Source organism: Microtus oregoni, unplaced genomic scaffold (assembly GCF_018167655.1).
Source record: "Microtus oregoni isolate MIOR12 unplaced genomic scaffold, Mior012 000004F_ref0000308, whole genome shotgun sequence".
In the NCBI taxonomy this organism is placed as follows: domain Eukaryota; kingdom Metazoa; phylum Chordata; class Mammalia; order Rodentia; family Cricetidae; genus Microtus; species Microtus oregoni.
The window spans coordinates 33,426,703-33,450,765 of record NW_024543063.1 but is presented as its reverse complement, the minus strand read 5'-3'; the positions used below and the strand labels follow the sequence as shown (position 1 = coordinate 33,450,765).

General features: G+C 50.5%; 1 protein-coding gene and 1 pseudogene across 1 annotated transcript; one reads left to right on the top strand and one right to left on the bottom strand.

The window, feature by feature from the left end:
- The first annotated feature begins 444 nt into the window (after positions 1 to 444).
- On the top strand, positions 445 to 21,226 carry Irf8 (interferon regulatory factor 8). The gene is made up of 9 exons (XM_041650974.1): positions 445 to 486; positions 3,959 to 4,133; positions 7,876 to 8,059; positions 10,536 to 10,624; positions 12,201 to 12,306; positions 13,357 to 13,404; positions 19,431 to 19,811; positions 20,274 to 20,389; positions 20,832 to 21,226. The coding sequence occupies exons 2-9, from the start codon at positions 3,960 to 3,962 to the stop codon at positions 21,006 to 21,008; spliced, it is 1,275 nt and encodes a 424-aa protein (XP_041506908.1). The 5' UTR covers positions 445 to 486; position 3,959; the 3' UTR covers positions 21,009 to 21,226.
- A 1,818-nt stretch (positions 21,227 to 23,044) lies between these two features.
- Positions 23,045 to 23,566, bottom strand: LOC121447575 (annotated as a pseudogene).
- Between the last annotated feature and the right edge of the window lie 497 nt (positions 23,567 to 24,063).

Sequence of the window (24,063 nt, the reverse complement as noted above, 5' to 3'; positions counted from 1 at the left end):
ACCGGCCTTTGCTCTGCAACCCCAATCCGGGCAGGTGACACCCAGGGCAGCCCCCCCCCCCCCCCCCCCCCGACACGTGCTTGAGACAGGGGCGCCCTGGAACCTTAGCCACACCGCAAGAATGAACTGTGCGCACTACCAGCCGTCTTGACCCTGGGAGGACGCCCCAGTCCCCCAACCCTTCCTTGGGGCAGCCCCCTCCCGCGCCGCCCCCGGGGTAAAGGGAGAAAAAGGGCTCAATGGGGCGCCAGGACTCGCAGAAGTGATTTCTCGGAAAGGCCAGCGCTTCAGAGAACGCGGACCTAGCGGTAAGCTCTGAATGGGCAGTGCCCGCGTCCCTGTCGCGCACCATTGGTTCATGAGGCCGTCGCTCCGCACGAATGGGACCCGCCCTCGCCCCCGCCCAGTCCTTAAAGGGGCGCGTGCGTCTATCCTGTAGCCCGCGGCCGGTCGCGGAGGCGCGGGCAGCGTGGGAATCAGCAGCAGGTAGGACGCGGTCGGGGAGGGCGCGCAGGCCGGGGCTGCCTCTCCCACTCGTTCCCAGACGAAGTGTACAGTACGTTAGCAGGTGCCTGTTCCCGAAGGCTGACGGCTTCTTAAAACAGCAATCACCACAACAGCCACCTTCTCCCCCAGCCTTTCCTCTTAAAATTTGCCTGATGGGCAACTTCACAATGAAGAGAAACAGTGACCCCCTGTAATGTAAGACCTGCCAATCTCCGCGCGGCAGGCAGCTCGGTTACCAAGAGTGAACTATCCAAAGCATGGGCTTGCCCAGGGGTCGACAGGCGTTGATTCTGACCAGTGGCTGTCTGATTGCCCAGTGGTGCAGGACTGACTGCGCCTTAGCCCAGCTGACCCTGGGAGGAAAGTTCTGTTCCGTGTGGGTTGCAGCTGCCAGGACTGGTTTGTTGTGAGCTTGGCCCCAGGCTGTAGGGTAGACAGTTCCTGGTGAGAAGGGTTCCATAGCCACAGCTGGGACGGGGTTCAGGGGGTAGAAACTAATAGAAACTAGCCATAAATGTTCTAGAATTTTAAAATTCTCTCCCATGGCTTTTTTAAAAAAATTGTTATTATTTGTTTCGAGACAGGGTTTCACTCTGTAGCCCAGGTTCGTTTGGGAAATCTGGAGATCCTCCTGCCGTATCTTCCTGAGAGTTATGGTTTCAGGCTGAACCACCAATGGCCCCACTTTTTTCTTTTAAAGTCAAAGTTAAGAGCAGTCACATGACAATTCTAGGTTGTTCTTTTAAGCTATGGCAAGGCTCCTTCATGAAGATCTGGGAGTAATTCAGTGGCTAGAGGAAGCTTGGGGCACGCGCGAGAGAAATGGCCGTGATGGATATTTCCGCTTCGTAGTAGCCAGAGTGGTGCCCAGGGCTGAAGGAAAGAGATGGCATGGGGTGAGCCCTGATACATATGACTGGTGGAGATGCTGACATCTGTGTGGGGTGAGCCTCTGCCTCAACTGCCGTGTGAGAAGCCTGGCCAGGACTTAGTGCTCTGACTTTGGGTTAGCTGTAGACAGGACTGGGCCAAGAGAGGGAATGCTCCCTTAACATCAAGAAGAGGAAGCTACGATCATGTGAGCCTGTTTGTAAGTTATTATTGTCCATAGTTATAAAGGGGTCAGGCTCTGCCTGCCTAGGACCTCAGAGGTGACTGTAGAGGAAATAGAAAGTGTTGTCTGTGTGCTGAGATTCAGATCCCAGCTGAAGCTTCTGTTTGTAGAATGAATAAAATCACTTCTGGGAGCTGGGAACAGTGCTGACGGTTTATGCCGTGCCCAGGGGACGGCTGTCCCTCCAAGTTTCTCCTCTTTTGAGCAAAGAGGAAGCTGGGTTAGAGGATTTTAACCTCCCAACTTTCACGGTCTGTGATTCACCTTTCCTTCCAGTGACTCCATTCTTTTCTCTGTCACCTTCTTCGGCAGGTGTCCTTCACAGTTCTGGGGTATTGGTCATCGGAGGAGCCCTGATGAAAAAGAGCCAGGCTTTTTTCTCTCTCTCTTTCTTTCTTTCTTTCTTTCTTTCTTCTGGAAAGAGGTCTAGCCCTGCCAGTGAATTCTCTTTAGATTTCAGGGCTCAGGTGCCAGGGCCTGTGGTTTACAAATCCATCTCCGGGGGGAAGTTGAGATGGCTTCTGATTGACATCTCCTTAGAGACCAGTTCCTCTGCTGTATCCTGAGCCCCCCACTCTGCTCCTACCCACATTTATCCTTGCAGACCTCATAAGATACTATCAAGTCAGGGGAGCCGCCTCTGTCTTCCTTAGAGCAAGCTGTGGGAGCTAGCACCCTACTTGCTTTTGGGGAGGTATCTGGTGGCTTTTATTTCTCTACTCAGGTATTCCTTTCTGGTCCGTCATTTGTAAACACAGTTGTTTTAGAATTCTGGGTTTCTTGACATATCCCCTCTTCCCCTGCTTTTCTGGTGAAGGTCCTCAGGCTGAGAATCAAATGGCTTCCCAAGGAGAAGAGCCCTTGCTGACTGAGGTCAGGATTTCCCAGCCAACGTGCAGTTTTTTCTTGAGATGTGGCTCAGGTGGCAAGAGCTCTTGCCTAGCACGCACAAACTCTGGGTTTAGTACCTGTAAAGTGGAGAATGGAGGCAGGAGGATCAGGAGTTCAACGCCATCTTCAGCTACCCAGGGAGTTGGAGATCGGCTTGGGATATGAGACCCTGTTTGAAAAATAAAAACAAAAACAGAGCCAGAGACCATCTTCACTTCAGCCCTCACCCACTTCTAAGCCCACAGGTGGCCACTGGGGCTGTTGGGTGGAAAAGCTAAGCCAGCCCTGAAGAGATCTCACCTCCCTCTTCTCAGGACGCTGCCTGCTTTCCTGCTCCCGCTGCCACCTACAGTGGCCCGGAGTTTCTGACCTGCGCAGCTCTTCCCAACACTCCTGACTGCCGTTTTGCTTTGTGGGCCATGCTGGCTCTGGACGTAATCATGTCCTTGGAGATATCGTGTCTCCTCACTGCTGATGACTTCTTTCCTGCCTGAAGAGGTCACATTTTAATTGGAAGGCTAGAAATGCTGTGTTCTAGTTTTTGGGGTGGGCATCTGTCCAACTGCCGTGGGGATTTCCAGGCTGTTCTAGTAAACACTGGCTGCAAGACTCAGGGCACAAATGCTCTCTTTCCCCAGTCGGCAGGGAATGTTTATCTGGCAGTGCTGGCAAGAATGTCCAAGGATGCCATCAGGTGTCTGGGGATGGTAGGGCCTGGAAACAGAGCCCCTGAGTTGGCTTTGTACCGTGCCTTGCTCTCGTCTAGGGTTGGTCATAAGAGTCCCCGAGGATCTGTGTTACTGGAGGAGTCCTCTAGGGCACAGGCCCTGATGCAGGTACTTTACGCTCATCACCCAGACTGACTCCCCAACAAGGTTAAATGGCTTTAAGGTCACCTAGCTGGAACATGACTTCAGCTCTGACTCATTCCCAGTGGGAATAAGACCCTATACTCTTCTACATTACTGTTACCACGCCAGCGAGGAAAGGACAACCTGTAAGAGGGGGTACCCTTGAGGGTACCCCCTTTCTCAGGAAGTGCCGGGGTTAAAGTCTGCCAGGGACAACAGCCTCTGGGTATCAGTGGTTAGGCTCGTTCTCAGAGCAGTGGGCAGCTTGTAGCAAAGTACAGCATCATCTAAGAGCGGCTGCTTCTTTGCAGGTGCCCTCAGTGTCTTTCTGACACAGGAGATCAGGGAGAGCTGGGACACACAGCCAGAGCCGTGGGTGGGGCACACCTTCGGACAGGCAGCTCTGGGTCCCTCGGGCTTTCAGTTTTCATTTGGGTTTAGGGTCATGGGGCGCCACTGTTTTCTCTTGGCACCGGCCCAGACTTCTCCCAAGCCAGCAGCTTTGTGTGGATCCCTGATCTTCCTGTCCGTTCTGGGGTTACCGTGACTCATGAAAGGCACATTTATTATAGTAAGAGATCTGTTTCTTTCCAAGGATGTGTGACCGGAATGGCGGGCGTCGGCTCCGGCAGTGGCTGATTGAGCAGATTGACAGCAGCCTGTACCCGGGGCTGATATGGGAAAGCGACGAGAAGACCATGTTCCGTATCCCTTGGAAGCATGCCGGCAAGCAGGATTACAATCAGGAAGTGGATGCTTCCATCTTCAAGGTAAAAGGCACCTGCATCCCCACGCGGGAGTTTCAGATTTCTCCCTGACTCTAGAGTGTCCTGACAACTAAACAATTGGCCCAGTTTTTAAAGGGAAACACTGAAGAGTGCTTGGCTCTAGCATGTTCCCCTGTGAAGCCAAGTGTGCTTTCCCCACCCATCCTGCACCCCCGTGCCTTGACGTACTGCCAGGCTCCGCTCGGTGTACTATGGAAGGCTTTGGTCTTTACTCTCTCAAAGTGAGACTCCTGCTTGGCATGACAGGGCCAGCGGAAAGGGCGACAGGCTTCCATCATTGCTTCTGTGTCAGGGTTTGAGGGGCAGGCGTCCTGAGCTTGCCCCTGCTGTTTCCCCTTCTGAGAGGAGTCAGTGCTGCCACTGAGAGCAGGTCAGACAGCTGGGGTGAGAGCCAGCTTGAATTAGTCTTTTCTTTTCCTCATCTCACCCTGTGTGGCGGGGGATATTCCTGTTGACATTCTGCAGTGGCGCTGGGAGGAGATGTGGCTTCTCCAGGTCTCATAGCCCTTGTGTAATATAGCCAGCGTCTGGGGTCAGATGGTTCAAGGTCTTAACCCTTTATTGTACTGAGAAGTAGGGTGGTTTCTCCCTAAGGATCAGCCCAGCCCAGCTCTGCATGCAGGCTGGGTCAGGACCCCCTGTGGGTTGTCGCAGTCAAAGCGGGTGCTTCTAAGGTCCTAGGCATTGCATTTCTCTCTGGGAGTTTCAGGGCTACAGGTCGTGGTCAACCCAGACTTCTACTTTGTGAACAGCTGCAGCCTTGGTGGCCTGACCCAGAGCCCAGGCTGGAAACCACTGCCTTTGGTTCTGTGTGTTCAGGGGAGCTGGGGGTGGGGAGAAAGGCAAGTTGAACTGCTGAGGACCAGAACTGACTCAAGACTGGGATCTTGGGGGGCGGGGGGGGGAAGCCCAGCCTGCAGAGCACTGCGACTGCCCAAACTGCCTTGAATGCTGCACTCTGAGGCACAGTCTCCCTTTTCCAATGAGACCCCAAACTGAGCTGGTGACGACGAGCATTGACACTTAACCTGAGGTGCAGGGTCTTGGCAGGACGACCATCATGATTCTTCCACAGAAAAGGCAGAGTGCTGGACCAGGGGTCTCATTTGTTGCAGGAGACAGTAAGTCTCTCTTCAGCCAGTTCCCTGTTTCAGCAAACCAGGAGTCCTGAAATAAAGCCCCAGATTTATGCATCTTATGCAACGCTCTTCATGGCCAACAAGCCGTTTCAACAGCATTGAGAAGAACACGCAAGATTCCCAGTGTTTCCGTTGGTTACGCAGCCGCTCTGTGTGGCAATCTGAAATGAGACAACAATCTCGGCAGGAATGGCCGGAGACAAACGGGTGCCCACCAGATGGGGAGGCGAGTGCGTGTGGAGAGGGGGACAGTCCAGGAGACACAGAGCAAAGAGAGGCTTTTCTGAGCTGTTCTGTGTGGGGTGGAGTGTCTCTGCATCATCAGCCAAACTCCTTGACGGTTGAAGGGACCCTGTGTTGAGACTTTGGGCAGATAGAGCCATGTTAGGGATTTTTTGGTGAAGTAGGAAACCTGCTATTCTCAGATAATTAAAACCTTTAAAAAATGTGGCTGTGAAGGAAAAGGTTTATGCTTTGCTTTTTTGTGGGGAGGAAAAGGGATTATCCCAGAGAGTCCAGTGCTGTCTGCAGGCAGTGTCTTGGGGCCTGCTTCCTGTGTAGACCACAGATGGAGATTGAAAAGACTCTGAGCTTACATCAATCAGGCAACAGCTGAGATTCCCTGGGCCCTACTGGTCATAGGTCTAGCAACCACACCACCCAATCAATACACAGAGGGCCTTGAAGGAAGAAACAGGTGCTAATTTTTTATTTTGTTTCGAGTCTGGGACTTACATAGTTCAGGCCGACCTCAAGCTTGCTATGTAGCTGAGGATGATCTTGAACTCTGGATCCTCCTGCCTCTACTTCCTGAATGCTCGGATTGCTTGTGTGGTTTATGTAGCACTGAGGATTGAACCCAAGACTTTACGCACTCATGACAAACACTCTTATCAGCTGAGGTACATTCCCGGTGTTGCATTTTAAATGTCAGCTGAGGAAAAACTCCAAGCAGTGAGTCCCAGCATGACCTACTCTGGAGCTTCGGCCCTGGGTGACCCCGAGAGACCAGGCAGCCAAGACAGTCCTGTAGAGCTGGTCTTTGGCCAGATGTGGCAAGGCTCAGGGCAGGCCCTTGCTATTAGGATGCTTCCTGACTATGGAGTCTGGTTTGATGGTAGCAGCCTCCAGGCCTTCCTCGCAGAGGAAGCGTGAGCCCCGAATGAAGGAATGAACAGGGCGGCGCTGTTGAGGCAGGACAGTTCCATCATGGACCCACTGACTACAGCGCTGCTGTGGCCTCTGTGCCTCCTCAGGCACTGTTGGAGCATGGGCTCACTCAGTGGTTTAGAGAGGGGTCTTTCCTTCTGTGGCAGATGTCCTGGATGGCTATCTCCAGGGGGAGGTACTGCTGGAAAATGCTTTAGACAGTGTGTTGAGTGGTCCTCACTGTGGGGTCCTCACTCAGCGGCAAAGAGGCAGAACCTTCCAGTAATCACAAACAACCCTGATATCACTGTTACAGTCTGCCAGTTTTTCTTTTCTGCCTTTGAATTCACAACAGTCCACAAGCTAGTAAGTGGCCTGCAATGCAGTTTACAATAAAGGCCAGGGTTGGAAACCATCTACTTAAGAAATATTTCTAAAAGTGGGTTACAACTATGTCAGAGAGGAAGTGGCCACTCAGGCTCAGCGGTAGGAATGTTCTTCCAGCTTCTTGCCGAGCAGAGATACAGAATCTGGCATCAACAGTTCAGAGAGCGCTGGCCTTGAACCTTAGAGTTCCCTGGAGTCATGAATGTGCATGTGCCCTGGTGTGTGTGCCTTTGGAAGCCAGGGGTCCTGGGTTGGTGTCTTTGTCTATCACCTTCCACCTCAGATCTTTAGACAAAGTCTCTCACTGAACCTGGAGCTTACGGATTAGGCTAGCTTGGCTGCTGGTGAGCCCTAGGGATCCTTCTGTTATCGTGTGCTGGGATCACAGACACACATACCCAGCTTTTTCTGTGGGCATTGGGGATTTGAACATGTTTGCATGGCAAGCATTGTATTGACTGAGGCCCTGCTTTGAATTTTTGGTCTTTGCTTACATCATAAGCTTTAGACAGGTCAGGAAAAGTAGCTGTTAAGAAACCACAGAAGAAAAACAGAGACATTTAACAGGGAGAGCAATCCATCGCGTTTTAAATGGCCAGGATCAGGCAAAAAATGCAAAACAAAATTTCTATTAAAAGGAAAGAATGGTGGTCACATTCAAACTGTTTCACACGGTTCCCTTTTCATGCTCAGGGCTTTATCTGAAAAAGCAGAAAGTCTTTGTTTTGAGCATACTGGTGAAGCCATGCGCACCTTTCTCTTCAAGCGTCATGACCTCAAGCCAGAGAAGGAGTTTGCCAAAGATGTATCCCAGGGTGTGGGGAGCTGGGGACGTGGGTTCAAATTCTGGCTTTGCAGAGTGTTGCTCTGGTCTCTTCGGATACAGTAGACAAAGTGGTCTCCCTGAAGTCCCATGGAGTGCTGACCTTGAACAAGAGTTGATGGCCAAGAAAGTCTCTGGGGAGGAGGGGGTTTGCAGTCCTGGCTTCATGCTGAACTCTGTGGTTTGTGTCCCTCTGTGTTGACTGTGTTTCTCTCTCTTTCTTCAGGCCTGGGCAGTTTTTAAAGGGAAGTTTAAAGAGGGGGACAAAGCTGAGCCAGCCACGTGGAAGACGAGGTTACGCTGTGCTTTGAACAAGAGCCCAGATTTTGAGGAAGTGACCGATCGATCCCAGCTGGACATTTCCGAGCCATATAAAGTTTACCGAATTGTCCCGGAGGAAGAGCAAAAATGTAACTATCCGCTGGGGCCAGGAAGCCTTCCAGGACCCTCCCTCACCTTCCCTCTTCTGCCCCATTAGCCTTTGGTCTCCACAGAGCAGGTGTGCCACCCACAGGGTTTGGGTGCCTGCTTTAGCTAAACAAAGTTGTTCTCTCTTTTGTAAGCAGACCCAGAGAGCTGGTCTGCTGATCTCACACGCCATGTGCTGTCAAGTGGCAGCTTCCTGCTGAGGGAGTGGCCATGTGGAGGCAGGGAAGGGTAGCCTGGGTCAAGGCTCAGAGCACTCTGGGTCATAGTCTGAGCGGGAACCCAGCAGAGCCCCCGAGCTCGGTGTACCCTCCCCCTAATAGTCTGCCGTAGCAGAGCATGGGATGCAGAATTCCTTTTTGCTGTCTAGAAGTTTACAGAGGAGGCCGGGGAAGGTCTATCTAGAGGGCGAGGAAAGTGTGGGCTAAAGTTGAGTGAAGAGTTCTCCAGTTAGACAAGACAGCAGCAGTGGCCTCACTGATGGTCTCAGCGTGTGACTGCTGTCGGGGATCACATCATTCCTGAGGTCCCTTCCAGCAGTAAAATCCTTAAAGCACTTGTAATGGGACGAAAGCAGGGGCAGCGGAAACCTGCCACACGGTGTGTGCCTGTGCTCTGGTGAGACATCACCAATCAATCAGAGTGTGTCGACCTCAGTGCTAACCTCAGAATCCTTTTAAACCCGTGTTCTGTGCAGAATCAGAGCTGTTTAATCTCCACCGTGAGTCTGTGAGGGTCTTTGAAAGCTTTGGTTTTCACAGCCACTCCACACAGGCGTAAAGAATCTTGTGGAGTTGTGACTTCACTTCTTTGGAAACTTACAGGCAGACTGCTAATAGCCGAAGCCTTGCAACAGTTCTTGGGGCTGGACATAAATTCTGGGTTTGTCCTCATGCTTCGGTGGGGGTATTGAACATCAGGCATACAATTTTTTAAGAAGTGAAAACCAAGACTCAAACATATAGACAGAGAGCTGGTATCGGAGCTGTCTGGCACGCCCCAGGGAGCTGACCTGGTGACAAAGCCTGTTGGAGAATATGAAATACTAGATGTGACATGTCTAGTCTGTTAGGGGTAGGAAGAGTGTTGGTTTGTATGTATGATCCCAGGACTCAGGAGGCCAAGGTAGGAGGATTGCATGAAAGCCAGCCTGGCCTGCAGAGTGAGACTCTGTCTCAAAAGCAAAACAAAAAAAATCCCCCAAAGAGGAAGCCGACCCAACTGATGCTTGACGGGTGCAGGTGGTGGCACCGTGGTTGGCAGTGTTGTGTGACCTGGTCATCTGTAGCTTAGTCACCTGCAGATGGACACCTGGTTGCATTGACTCAGAGTCCTAATAGGTGACCGTGGCAAGGCTTATTCAGCAACCTTCCTTGGAAGAGCCTTATGGCTCCCAGGGCCTGGTTCATTCTGCGCAGCCTCTGGAAGGTCCAACAGCCTTAATTACTCCCGTCTCTAGACTGTGTGTCTTCAAAACGATTCAAAGCAATAGGGAAGTTTCTCTCAGCGCCCTGCTCCCCCAGGCTCAGCCGGGCTTGACCTGGTAGATGGCCCTGACTTGTTTATAGCACGGGTGGAGCCCCATCACCTGCAGTGTTGGGGGTGAAGGCGCAGCAGGCTTCTGAGCAGAGGAACACAGCATTTGCGTAGCATTTGTCCTGGTACACTGTACTATGAACCTGAGTGATTTGCCAGCCTCTCTGGGGGGAGTGGGGGAGGGGGATCTTCTTGCTTTCTTCTTGCGCCAGCAGTGGCTTCTGAGTGAGCCCCTACATTGGGTGAAGTGGTAGGGAGATTGCACAGGTCCCTGGGATTTGGGAGCCTGGTGGGGCTTTGTTGATCATGCCGTATCTCATGGATGCTAATCTTCTAAGGCAAATTCTGATCAGGGAAGAGGAGCAAAGTGGGCGAGAAGCCACCTGGGCTCAGATGCCAGCAGATAAAGCTGTGGGCCCCCTGGAGGCAGGTGGGGGCTGTGAAACAGGGCACAGGTGTGACTTTGCCATGTGGCAGAGGTGTGCAGACACACACATGTATATTTGGAGGGTACAAGGAGATTTTCTGCTACCTGGCTCCCCATCTGCCAGCATATTCTTCAGTAAATCACTGGATGTTTTCAAATACCCGGACTAGCAAACTTATCTTCAATATGTAGGCAGTGAACGTCTGGTATAAAATGTACCAGGCAAGGCTCAGATAGGAGGAAGAAGCCAGAGTCTAAGCCTTGTCCTTTAAAAGCCTTGTGTTTACAACCCCCAGCACCCACTTCTCTCTTTCGACCTAGCTGATCAGATGACCAGGCCATGAGAAGGCACAGTTGAGTCTTTCCCAAACCTTCTAGCAGCTGCTGGTCAAAGCCAGGGAGGACGCTTACCACCTCTGTTTCCTTAACTCAGCATTTTATAAAAGGTTGCAGTGCTTGGCCGCCCTGGGTCATGGTGTCCATCCCCTTTCCCATAGGCAAGCTGGGCGTGGTGCCTGCAGGCTGCATGAACGATGTCACGGAGATGGAGTGTGGTCGCTCTGAAATCGATGAGCTAATCAAGGAGGTGAGTGCGGCTTCCCAAACACCTTCCAGGGAGGGACAGACATCACTTTTACCCCTCACAGGCATTGAGCGCCTCAGGCCCTCCAGGAAAGTGACAATTCTAGCTGAGGAGGCAGAGTGAAGGACTCCTTGGCCACCTCCCTAGGCCAGCCTCCCTGTCCTGGTCAGGTCCTGTATGTCCTGTCTTCTCCTGTGAGCCTCCGGCAAGGCTTTCTTAAGCTCCAAGTTTACTTAAACATGTTGAATAGCAGATTTGAAACGTCACCATGTGGTCTTAGCCTTGTTTCTCAGCCTGGCTTCCAGGATAAAACATGACCTTTTCCATTACATTCCATAGGGTCATCCTATTGGCCCTCTTGGCAACTATATGGCTTCCTTTTTAACCTACAAAGTTTTTTCCTGAATGGCCACTGTAATTGGATGGCTGAGACCCTTTGGATCCACTAATTGGACTGGGGACTAGCTAGTGACCCAGCGCTCACCTGTGGTGCATGAAGCCTAAGGTCTAGTTCCTAACAGCACATGCGAAACCAAGATCTTAAAATAATCCACTGATAATGCATGCATGGTTGGTAGCCTGTAATTGAAGGTGCAATAGGGTCTCTTTAAGTTAAACAGATGGCCTTTTGTGTGTCTCTTTTTAGCATCTCTATTGTATTTTAAATGTCTGCACAAGGTGGGCTTTCATAGCTAACGAACCCTATTCAGCTCATGTAAAGGAAGAGGAGGGCATTTTAGATGACAGATGGCCCAGACCTGTCATCTCAGCTACTCAGGTGGCTGAGGCCGGAGGATGGCAAGTTTTAAAGCCTGTCTGAGCTGCAGAATGACTTCAAGGTGGGAAACTCCCATGAGACCCTGTCTTGAAACCAAAAGGGAAAAGATACTGGGGATGTAGCTCAGTGGTAGAGTGCTTGCCTCGCGTGCACAAAGTCCTGCCTTCCATCCCCAGCACCATAATGTCACTGAAACAAAACCAAGATTGTTGTCAGCAATGGCTCATCAGCTGTGCACCCTGAAGCTTGGCCGTGGGATAGTACAGACAGCCAACAACACCTGCCTCGTGTGGCCCAGCTTTTTGGCAAATGGCAGTTGTGACGTTCTGGGTGGTCTTGGTCCTGCGTCCTGTTTTCAGTATCTTTTTTTTTTTTTTTTTGGCTAACTCACTGAAGCAATTAGATGAATATGATGGCACACTAGGGTCACAAGCGAAGGAGGTTTAGGACCTCTTGTAATTGGATGTGACTCTCTGAGTGAGGGTCTCACTGCACAGTAGGATTCATTCAGCGTCACTGTACCAGTTGCCCTAAAGCTGGTCCATGTCTCCTGGCATCAAAAGATCAGTGAGCTTTTTCATAGCCTTGACAAGCTTGGTTAAACTGTCAGCTGCTGGGCTTGTAGTCTAGGGTCTTATGAATTGCAAAGTGAAGGTCAGGTTCTGTCTCATGAGATAAAGGTGACAGATTTTGTGGCTTTCATTGTGTATCTGATATTGGGTTTTACAAGCATGGACTTTAGGGAGGGCTGTGCTGGAGACCCGTGACTCAACGGTTATTTTCTGTCACCTGGTCCTGTAGCCTTCTGTGGATGAGTACATGGGTCTAACCAAAAGGAGCCCATCCCCACCAGAGGCCGGCAGGAGCCAGGTCCTTCCTGACTGGTGGGTCCAGCAGCCCAGTGCAGGTGAGTGTGTATGGCTGGCACTGCCAGCCATTAGGTACTTCGTGTTATGGTTGGGGGTACTTGTCACTGTTAGGCCCTATGTCCTGTGGAAGGTTACTAAGTCTAGATAGGTGAAAAAATCACAGCCATGAGCTGAGTTAGCCAGGTGCAAGCTCCCAGGAAGGCACAAGTATCTTGGTCTATAATAGGTGGTTATGCATGGTCACTCTCCTCCCATACCCCCAGGAAGTTGAGAGGAGGAGTCTGCCAACATCCCCAAGACTCAAGGGAGGCCCCAGCTCTCAGCCACCCTGCTTCTCCTTCCCAGCTCACATAGGTTCACTGTTCCATTCAGATGATCAGGACACTCCTAGACCCTGAGAGACCCAGGACTTCTGGAGAGAAGGGAGCCCAGTCAGGGCAATAGCTTGGAACCACAATGGGCAGTTACATGTCTTGGCGGTGCCAGGGGAATTAGAAAGTTAAATAAGGGCTTCACCCTTTTGTTAGCATCTGGTGGGTACATTCAGGCTATAGATGTTTAGAGGGCCATTCACCGGCCCTCTATAATATAAATTGCTATAGTGTGTGAGCAATTTTTTTGGCTCACAGGCACGTTGGTTTCCTCCTTTACCTCTTTCCTGCTAAGACAGGAGCTGCCAGGATGTCTTAGCTGGCCCTGGAGGCCTATGAGGTTTCCAGGCCGTGAGTATTAGTGTCTTGCAAGGGGCCCAGTGTTCAGAGATGTCTTTGGGAAAGCTGCCTGGGACACCAGGCTCCCCTGTGAGATAAGCCCTGTTGTTGTATACAGTCCAGTGACATTTTGGTAGGAAGGGAGCATGGTCCTGTGGATTTCTGGCACAAGGACAGGATCCCAGAGCACCGAGGAAACACTTTGCCCTGGTGGGTTTCTGTGTTTGTGAGCTCGAGAGCTCACATAGAGTGGGATCTGCCCATCAGCATCAACACCAGCTTTATTAGTGTCCCATCCATACTCCAGGGACATTTGAGTCACTCCCTGCTCACAGAACCAGTCCAGGTGGGATTATACTTTCTATTCTCTGCCTACAGGCCTGCCACTGGTGACCGGGTATGCTGCCTATGACACACATCATTCAGGTACTAGGGTGTTTTGGGTGTGTGGGCATGGCACAGGCTCTGTTTGAAAACAGTCTCATGACCTGGGTGGGGTCATGAGGTTCTATGGACAAGTGTGGCCTGGGGGTAGGCTTTGAGGACTGTTTTTTCCTCTTCATTCTATGTGGTTTTGGGAGCAGACAAGTGGCCCAGATTTGCTGAACATCTTCCTGAGGTAGCCACAGTTGGTCCAGAGGGTCTTCAGAAGCAGCAGTGCAGAAGATAATGTAGCCTGCTTTGCAGATGATACTGATGGTGATGCAGATGATACTGATGATGATGCAAATGATACTGATGGTTATGATGATGCAGTGATGCTGATGTTGATAATGACGCAGTGATGCTGATGGTGATGATGATGCAGATGATACTGAAGGTGATGATGATGCAGATGATACTGAAGGTGATGATGATGCAGTGCTGCTGATGCTGCTGCAGTGATGCTGATGATGATGCAGTGATGCTGATGGTGATGATGCAGATGATATGGTGATGATGATGCAGTGATGTAGATGATACTGATGGTGATGATGATGCAGTGATACTGATGGTGATGATGATGGTGACGATGCAGTGATGCTGAAGGTGATGATGCTGGTGCAGATGCTAATGGTGATGTAGATTGTATCTTTGAATTCTTTACCTCTCTCCTTGTGTCTTCTAACTGTTTTGTTGTCTTTGGGTCAGTGTCACTTTATTATGTGGGTCTGATGTCTCTCTGACCCTAATAAAGTGCTTTGCTCTGTGTTTATTTAGCACAGTGTGTGAAAATACTGGGAAATTATTATTTTTTTAACAGAGATCTTGAGCAGAGTTTTATAAGGGAAGAAGTTACTTTGCTTACCCCAGCTGATCCAGAATAGTTGCTATGTTATTAATTTTTGTTTTTTTTTTCTTTTTGGGTTTTTGAAACAAGGTTTTGCTGTAGCTGTTGAGCCTGTCCTAGAACTAGCTCTTGTAGACCAGGCTGGCCTCAAACTCACAGATATTCACCTGCCTCTGACTTCTGAGTTCTGGGATTAAAGGCATGTGCCACCACTGCCCAGCTGATATGTTATTAATTTTTATCCTCATGTTGCTTCTAACACTTATGGGATATTTGTTTTGTTTAGGGTTGGTTTTAATCTATGGGCTGCTTTCAGCAAATGACTACCATAGTATGCACACATGCATGCATACATGTACACACACACACACACTTACTCACACTATTCTGGTATGGACATGGGAAAGTTCATAATTTAAGATTAAAACTACTATTTAGCTTGGGTTTTAAAAGCTAATTGCATGGGAAATCCAAGGCATAGTAAGATTGGTTACATTGTTTTCTTAAAGGCAGGTTAAATGGGCAGAGAACACAGTAGGGAGACAGATGGCGACAAAACTTTCAATGGTCTCAAAGGCAAATTATTAACCTGGTTTCAGGGCCAGGCTAACTGTAAAAGTTCAGTTTCTTAAGACAAGAGGTATTTCCAGAGAAAAGCTGTCCCCACAGAGGTTGTTTCTGATGGTAACATGGTGCTAATGCTGCTGAGACTGGTGGTACTGGTGCCGATGATGTCGTTGGTGATGTTGCTGATGATGCTGTTGGGTATGGTACTGATGGTGATGCTGATGGTGCTGATGGTGATAGTGACGGTGATGTTGATGGTGATGGTGGTGGTGATAGTGACGGTGATGATGGTGATGGTGGTGGTGCTGGTGCTGATGGTGATGGTGGTGGTGATAGTGACGGTGATGATTGTGATGGTGGTGGTGATAATGGTCCTGATGGTACTGATGGTGGTGGTGCTGGAGGTAATAGTTCTGATAATGGTGATAATAGCCATGCTGATGATTCTGATAGTGATGGTGCTGATGGTGGTGGGTGGTATTTACGGTACGATTTTGGGTGCCAGGGTTAAGGCTGACACTCTTGTGGGCCCTTTTCTACCCATGACTCCAACTTCCTCTAGGTTATGGAGATAGGTTATTTCCCATTTCATAGGTCCTGGGTGATGAGTCTGATAGGCCCCAGAGCAGGGATCTGTCCTGGTATCCCATCTTCACTGCCGCCTGTAGTGGGGCTGGTGGCATCACTATACATTCCCAGGAGCCACGGTGTTGTCTGGTTTCATGGCAGACTCAGAGGAGCTCAGGCAGAAGCATGCCCTGGGGGCCATGATGAGGGCAGAGGTGGGTGCTCAGCAAGTAAGAAAAATACAAAGGAAATGATGCTTTACCTAGTGCTAGCCTGCGTGTTGGGGTCCTTCTAGACCTGGCTGTAGATAAGAGACCCTAGCTCCTTCAAGTTTCAGAAGGCATTTGCCTCCTAGCCTGTTCTCAAGCCCCCTTCATCCCCCACAGGAGGCCTGGGTTAATGGGCTCAGCCTTTGACCTTGTCAGTCTTGGGCTGTGGCCCTGGGAATCTGCTGACCAATGCATTCTGGGGGGCACGTTGCCTGGCCCAGACCTGTGACCAACTGAGTGAGCAGTAAAGTTAGGCTGTGAGGAGGAAGTGTCCTTGAGCCTTGTAGAGCTGTCTCAGCAGATGTGAGGAAAGCAAGGAGTCCCCACCACTGCTTGGAGCTCCTCTTCCAGAACCCAGGTCACACACCCTGCCTCTGTAGATAAGCCACAGCCAGGGCTCCTGGTTTTCTGACTACAGAGGTGACAGAGAGGGAGATGGGTGGCGAAGAATGGTAAGGAATGAGGGAGAATGTTACACTGTGGAGAGCCATGGCCTTGAGGGCTGCCCCATGGTAATTGCCTCTCTGTGGGTAACCAGTGTTCTATGGACTTCCTATTTATCAGAAAAATTCAGAGGTCCGGATTTTAAAACTTAACTGTTTTTCTGAGACAGTCTCAGTGTGTAGCCTGGGATGGTTATAAACTCACAACCCTCTTGCCTCAGGCTCTGGAGTGCTAGGGTGTGAGCCGCCGCTCTTTATTTGCCATCCGCCCCCGAATATCTCAGTGCCATCCTGCTGCCAACTCTCTTGAGGCTGCCAGCTTGTTTCCCAGTCTGTGTATAGTCAATGAGCGGATTAAACAGCGAGGATTTTTTGGCATGTCTTAGCGTTTCAGAATGAGCCAGAGCCAGCCTGCTGTGGAGAGCAAGACCAGGCTCCCCCACAGAACAGCTAGGCTGGCAGGGACTGCACTTTCGCCTCTTCAGCCTCCCTTCCTCATCTACAAAACGGTTGCAAGTGACCAGTAACACACAGCAGGGGTCCAGTGTGTGGATGGGCCCAAAGCCCCTGACTCAGCACCCCTCCGGATCTCCGCAGACCAGGGTTTGTGGTGCACAGTCTCAGAGGGCTTATTTGTAGGCCATATATTGTCCTGTTCCCCCAGCTCATGTGGTCACACAAAAGCCCCCACAAAGCTGGTGCTGTTGCCTTCTCTACCTTGTTGATGAAAAGCAGACAGAGGGGTGAAACCGCTTGCCTCAAGTCGCACAGTTGTGAGGAAGCGATGCTGGAATCCCATGCTGAAGGTGATGCTGATGGTGGAGATGATGGTGATGCTGATGGTGATAGTGCCGATCCTGATTTTAGATATTAGTGGTGGGCCTGGGATCACATGTGGGGCGAGCTGCTAGCGTCCTCGGTGGATGCATTTAAAGTAGGCTTAGACTGTGTCCGGATTCTTAGAATCTCAGTGGTGGGGTGAAGACTTGCATCATAGCATGGAGAACGCTGATCACCTGCTTCTCCTCTGGGTCTGCACTTGTCACTTGTGAGGTGTGGCAGCTTGGCACCTATGCTCCGTCCACCTGTCCTTTCTCCAAGCTCAGGATGCTATAGCATGGGTTTGCTGAGCCAGTCCTGCTGGCGCATCTCTGAGACATTTTGCTGTTCCTGGGTGTGTTGAGGGGTTCTGGTTCCGAAATTCCTCTGAGATGACAGGGTGAAGTTCACAATGTGGGCTTAACATGAGCACAGGGTATGTAGTGGGCACAGGGCACAGTGTGGGAACAGGGCATCATGTGGGCACAGGGCACAGTGTGGGCACAAGGCACAATATGGGCACAGGGCACAGTATAAGAGGCAGATGCAATGCTGAGTCTCCATTCACTCAGAATGAAGTCCTCAGTTGTCCCAGGGTGCAGAGGGAATGTGTCAGTTTGTTGATGATGCAGACACAGAGGTTCCTCACCTGGCTGGTGGGGAGTGCAGGGAGCAAAGAGTAGGTTCACTGGTACTATCACTGAATTGCTGACCAGGTCGATTTGGCCCTCAGTTTCCCCAAATGTGAGCTTGATGACCTGAACCCAAACAGCTTGCTTTCCTCAGGTGACTCTAGAACACGATGTCGCAGCAGCAGGGGATGACAGAGTCTGTGGACAGCGGTGGGCGCTCTAGCAGATAGACCCTAGGGAAGGGTCTGAGTGTTCCAGATGCACAGCAGTGTTGGCCCCAGCGGCGTGTGTTACTCACACAGGCCCTCCCAGCGGTGCTGCTGGTGACCACACAGCTCCAGGACACTATAGGTTTGGGGAGCTGTCAGTTTCTGTGGCTCCAGAGGGAAGCCTGGGCTTCTGAGAAGCCGAGGACACCTCAGGCTGCTGTTGGTGGAAAGAAAACTCTGTTTAGAGCAGCTACAGAGCATCTCCAGCCCTTAGCTCTGGGCTCTTCTCTTTATTCCTACAGTAACTCAGGGTTTGCCTAACTCCCAGCATTGGAGCCCCGCCTCCACGCTGGCTGTCATTCAGGGCCTGCTGGGCCCTCTGCAGTGTATGTTTCTTGTCTCTTCACTCTTAAGTTTATCTGGAATGCTGCTGCTCTTGCCTGTAAGAGGACACCAGCAACACCTCTTATACAGGAAGCCAGAGGCTGAAGCCAACCAAAGCCAACGAAAGCAAAATACAGTGCTGATAAATTTCCAGCCTCATGGCTCAAGTTAGATCGTTGGGATTATTATGGTCTGTTGGTGCCAAACTGAAGTTCTTCTCTTTCTTTTAAATTCTGTTTATTGATTAGTTTGCACTTGTGGTGCTGAGGGTGTAGCCCAGGACCTTGCATGTGTGAGGCAGTCGTCCCTGCTCTGAATGGCACTCTAGTTCTTGAGGTGACAGAGTGAAGGGATGGTGGAAGTGTAGCCTGTCTGTCACAGTTGCCCCCTGGGTAGCTCCCAGACAGAGCACTTCCCGGAGGACAGGCTGTGTGCAGGATTTTGCAGAGGTTTCCACCTGAATCCAGGAAATCCCAGGTCACCGTGTGTTGGGAAGATGGTATTGTGATGGTCACACCTTCATAGGTGGTGTGCCTTCCCATCTTGAATAAAGGCCACCGAGTCCAGGGTGACAAGGGAAGCAGAGCCACAGGGCACTTCATGGGACATTACACAGGCAATGCCTAAATGGCCTGAACTTGGCACAGTTCCCAGGTCTTGCTAGATCGTGTGTATAAGTTCACATGTGTGTGTTCCTGTGTGTGCAGATGCATGTGAATATGAATGTGTTTGCATGAATGCGTGTTCATGTGTGTGTGCATGAATGCATGTTTGTGTGTGTGTGCATGTTGCATGAATGCATGTTTGTGTGTGTGTACATGAATGCAGGTTCGTGTGTGTGTGTGCATGAATGCAGGTTCGTGTGTGTGTGTGTGCATGAATGCAGGTTCGTGTGTGTGTGCATGAATGCATGTTCGTGTGTGTGTGCATGAATGCAGATTCATGTGTGTGTGTGCATGAATGCATGTTCGTGTGTGTGTGTGCATGAATGCATGTTTGTGTGTGTGTGTGATGTGTGTAGGCCAGAGGCCAGTCTTAGGTATCATTTCTTGGATACCGTCCATCTTATTTTTTGAGACAGGGACTCCCACACTGGCTTGGATCTTACCAAGTAGGAGAGACTGGCTGGCCAGTCAGCCTTAGGATTGGCCTTTCTCTGTCACTCAGGTGCTGGGATCACAAGCAAACACCACTTGGAAGGGGAAAAGAGACTCTGGGCCTTTGGAAAGGAGGGCCTGGGGCTCCCCCTCTTCCCAGGCCCCTGACTGCCCTGTGTTCTCATCCCCCAACAGCCTTCTCCCAGATGCTGATCAGCTTCTACTATGGGGGCAAGCACGTGGGCCAGGCTACTACCACCTGCCCCGAGGGCTGCCGCCTATCCCTGAGCCAGCCGGGCCTTCCCAAGATGTATGGGCCGGATGGCCTGGAGCTGGTGTGCTTCCCGACAGCTGACATCATCCCCAGTGAGCGGCAGAGGCAGGTGACCCGGAAGTTGTTTGGGCACCTGGAGCGTGGTGTGCTCCTGCACAGCAACCGCAAGGGTGTGTTTGTGAAGCGCCTGTGCCAGGGCCGTGTGTTCTGCAGCGGCAACGCGGTGGTGTCCAAGGGCAGGCCCAACAAGCTGGAGCGGGATGAGGTGGTGCAGGTCTTTGACACCAACCAGTTCTTCAGAGGTCAGTACTGAGTCATCTGGCTGCCCTTGCCTTAGAGTTCACACCCACCTCCGACCCTGTGCCTCCTGCATCACGGACTGAGTTCACTCCTCAGGGGTTGAGGGCTTTGGCGATGGTATAGCTGGGGAACCCTTTGAAGCCTGACCTGCACAGTCTCCCTGAGCAGCCCGGGGGTCCTTGCCTCAGTTTCCCTTGGGTAGACAGGATATTAGAGCTGGAGCCTTTCCTTTCCAGAGTGTGGAGCTAATGAAGCTCGTGGTTGTTCCCTAGCCTGGGAGCTGCTTAGATACGCCGAGTCCAGGGCCTCAGCCAAGCCCTTGGCAGGGTCCTTGGGGAGGTGGCGTGATTGTGTGTCCAGTCCTCGGCTTGTGGGCTGCATGTGGTTCCTTTCAAGCGCTGCAGCCCACCCCGGAGCCTGACTGACTACAGCTCAGAGGCTCACTGGTTTCTGTGTTTTTCCAGAACTGCAGCAGTTCTACGCCTCGCAGAGTCGCCTTCCTGACAGCAGGGTGGTGCTGTGCTTCGGGGAGGAGTTTCCGGACACAGCGCCCTTGCGCTCCAAGCTCATCCTGGTGCAGGTGAGAGTTAGCGGCTTCGGTCTCGTGCCCAGGTCGCCTCACCCTCATTTATATGGGACCAACTTTATCCCAGGGTGAATAGAGACAGCAAGGACTGAATATTTCACCTGTGTGACTGGGGCAGAGGTGGGCAAACCAGGCTGCAAAGAGTTCCCGCCACCTCTGTGTTCTGTCTTCCCGGGTTGGGGCTCTTTTCATCTGTGTTTTCCTTCTTCTCCTTTCCTCCCTTCCCCTGTTCCTCCCTCCTCAGAAAATCTTCACTTGTCCAGTGGCCCTAAGGTCTAAGTGACCTATTCCAGTTTTGTAAGCCCCTATTTGAGCAATGTGAGGAGTACTGCCTGCCCAGCCCCTTCTCGTCACTGAGGGGCTCAGAGGACTGTGGTGGAGGAAGGCCCCAATTCTCCTCCCACTCCTTTTTTGACTTGGCACATGGCCCTTGCAGGTGGAGCAGCTTTATGCCAGGCAGATGATGGAGGAAGCGGGCAAGACCTGTGGTGCTGGTTCCCTGATGCCAGCCCTGGAGGAGCCCCAGCTAGACCAGACCTTCCGGATGTTTCCAGATATTTGTGCCTCACATCAGAGACCCTTTTTCAGAGAAAATCAACAGATCACCGTCTAAGCCTCTTTCCGGGCATCCCACCTCGCCCGAGACTCAAGTGTCATGATTCTTTGAGTGACAGGATTATGAAGGATGTGAACCCCCCTGACTAGGGTGGGCAGTGTCCCCCGTGGGGCCTCAAGAAGCCCAGCCATGGACACGCTCCTGCTCAGGCAGATGTTGAAAGCTTGCAGAGGCTGTGGCCAGAACCCTGCAATTAAAACATTTTTTTAAATGAGTTTTTTCCTTTACCATTAATGGCTATTCTTTCTGCATGTTGGAGTCCCTTTGACAGTAAATCAGTCTGCCAATAGAGCCATCTTTGTCCTAGAGATTTGTGACTTCCCCTGCTTGATTGTATACAATGCATCTTTTTACTATTCGGCCCTTTTCTTTTAGTTTTTGGCCAGAAGGCTGAGAAAGTAAGTTGATACATTTTTTTTTTCTCAAAAAGCTTCTGTAATGAGGTGGTCCCAGGTAACCTCTGTCTCCTGTCTAAATGGTTTTCATTTTTTAAACAATATTTGTATTGCATGACCGCTGTCAATCACTTTGGACCTTTCCTGTAAAGGGCAGATTATAAATAGGAGCGTAGATACTGCTTGTGGGTTTCATATGAATTTTCGTTGTGGCTCATCAATTCCCATGACTCTGTGTCAGCTGGCGGGGGTTTGCGTGGGGCATGGTAGGACCAGGAACTGTGGAGAGGACCTGTCCATACGCATCTCACCCTTCCATTGTCCCACTCCACATATAGCCCTAAGGCCCAGTGAAAAGCAATGTCCAAATTGCACTCTAGGCTTAGAGGTGCCCACCCACATACCAGAGAAAGGTACATATCCTGCACAGCACAGGGCAGAATGCCCAGCTGTAGCATGCTGAGTAGAAGCCAGGGTGAAAAACTTAGTGCACGGCTCTGTGACAGAGGCCCGTTTGTGCCCTCAGTCTGGCCATCCAGTCTAGTATCTAAGTAATTTAAATCACTGGCTGTGGGGCCGCAGGACCGCCTCCAGGGCTGCTTCCTGTAGGAGTGAGCCACTGCCACTATCCGTGCACAGCAGGTGCCGATGCCAAGCTCATTGGAAGGGAGCATCCTCTTCCTTCCACTCTTGTCTGGAGACAGGAGAGACCTCCTGGATCTGTTCTCCTTTGTCACCAGCCTGGGTCCCTCCTAATGTGCTCAGCATTCCACAGTGAAGGGCAGGAAAAGCTTTACCTGTTGACTGTAGTTCTGAGAAGTGGGGGAAAGTATGAGGGCTGAGGGGCTCGGCAGGCCACGCCTTGCAACCAGAAAAGCCAAAGAACACGGAGAACTTCATGGCTGTTGTGTGGAGGTGGCAGAAGTGGGCCAGCTCAACAGACACCGTCGCCAGAGTGTGTGCTGCCTGTGAACAGAACCCGGGGCTTGCTTCTCCCCCTCGGCCAAAGCCAGGAACATCTCTTCTGAAGCCAGGACAGTCTGTCTGCTGGCCACGTGTCACAATGTGTCACATGTCACCTCCTGCCTCCGTGAGTGCTAGCGCATGAATCTGTAATCCAAATATTTATTTTTGTATCCATTGAAAAAGTATTGATCTTATTCTTTATTAAAGTAAATTACTCTTTCATAAAAGTGATATCTGTTCCTTTTTTTAAAAAAAATAAACCACTCTTGAATATAATTTTTATTAGATTCCAGGATTTAAAAAAAACATTTTGATTAAAAAAATTGAGACAAGACCTGACTCTGTAGCCCAGACTTTGAACTCATTGCAATCCTCCTGCCTCAGCCTCCTGAGTGAGGGGAGCATAGGCATTAGTCACTATGACTTTGAAGATTTTTTTTTTAGGTGCTTACACTTTTTATTTCAATTGTATAAAAGTAAATACGTTCAAGTACAAACAGAAGACTAGAAGACAATGACAAATACCACGACAGGAACTATCTCTAAGACGTAAAAAAGCAGGCTGATGTGTTTTCTTTTTCCCTTTTTCAGTGATGAATATGTTAATTTCATAACCACGAAAGAACAGCTAGTGGTTAGCGCTGAGATCATGTCTTAGTATTTTGCGGCATCTTATAAAACATCCTTTGTTGACATCCTACAAATGATAGCATCCAATAATGTCCCAATGCTCTCTTCTTGTGACAGTTTGTATGCCTTTCTGACTTCTGAGAGGTTTGTTTTCTGGAAGGCTTTCCAAAGGCACCTGCTCACCTTCCACTTGAGATATTAGGTGTTGTTGGTGTATTTGTTTATCTCCCTCTTCAACGTAAACAATCAGAACCGAAGTGTTCCTTTCTGAGATACCAAATTTTTTCAAAGCCTCTGAAATGTTGTTATTAGGGGAGAGGTTGAAGATAATTTCAGTGGACAGAGTTCTTGTCTTCATTTTTCCCAGCTTGTGGAGATGAATGGCTTTGTTTGCTGCCACCAGTATCTGAAATGGATCGACAACCATATGAGGGTTTATCAATGAACCATTGAGAGATCCTTCCATGGCCTTTTTCTCAAGTCCCCTGCATTTTTTACATCTTTAAATAACAGAAGGGTCACTCTGCATTCAGGAAACAGGTCCAACTGCTGAGATAACTGCATTTCCTAGACAACGAGGGCACTACAGCAGTCTAGAAGATTTTTTTTTTTTTTTTGAGACAGGGTTTCTCTGTGTAGCTTTGGAGCCTGTCCTGGAACTTGCTCTGCAGACCAGGCTGGTCTTGAACTCACAGAGATCTGCCTGTCTCTGCCTCTGCCTCCTGAGTGCTGTGATTAAAGGCGTGTGCCACCACCGCCTGGCAGCTTTGAGGATTCTTAAAGAAGGAACTTTAAAGAAATAATGGAATAGTGGACTGAGATTTTAAGAATTTTATTTTTGGTTCCCAAGACAATGGCAGAAAGGTCTGGAGAATGGAACAATGGGACTGGTACACAGAAGATACTGGAGAGTGCAGCGGACCATGGATACCGTTCAGAGGCCTGTTTGGGTTTTAGTGAGTCCAGATGGTGTTAAGTGTGGGAAGGCATGGAGGAAGGATATTGCACTGATAGCACCCTTCTGGAGGCTTCTGGAAGTATTAGGGTGATGGTTAGCAGGC

What these genes read in the sequence shown, in the direction of transcription:
- Irf8 (XM_041650974.1), top strand. Translation starts at nt 3,960, where the DNA reads ATGTGTGACCGGAATGGCGGGCGTCGGCTCCGGCAGTGGCTGATTGAG. An exon ending in TGGATGCTTCCATCTTCAAG is followed by an intron (nt 4,134 to 7,875) that starts GTAAAAGGCACC and finishes CTCTTTCTTCAG; the next exon opens with GCCTGGGCAGTTTTTAAAGG. An exon ending in CTATGACACACATCATTCAG is followed by an intron (nt 13,405 to 19,430) that starts GTACTAGGGTGT and finishes ATCCCCCAACAG; the next exon opens with CCTTCTCCCAGATGCTGATC.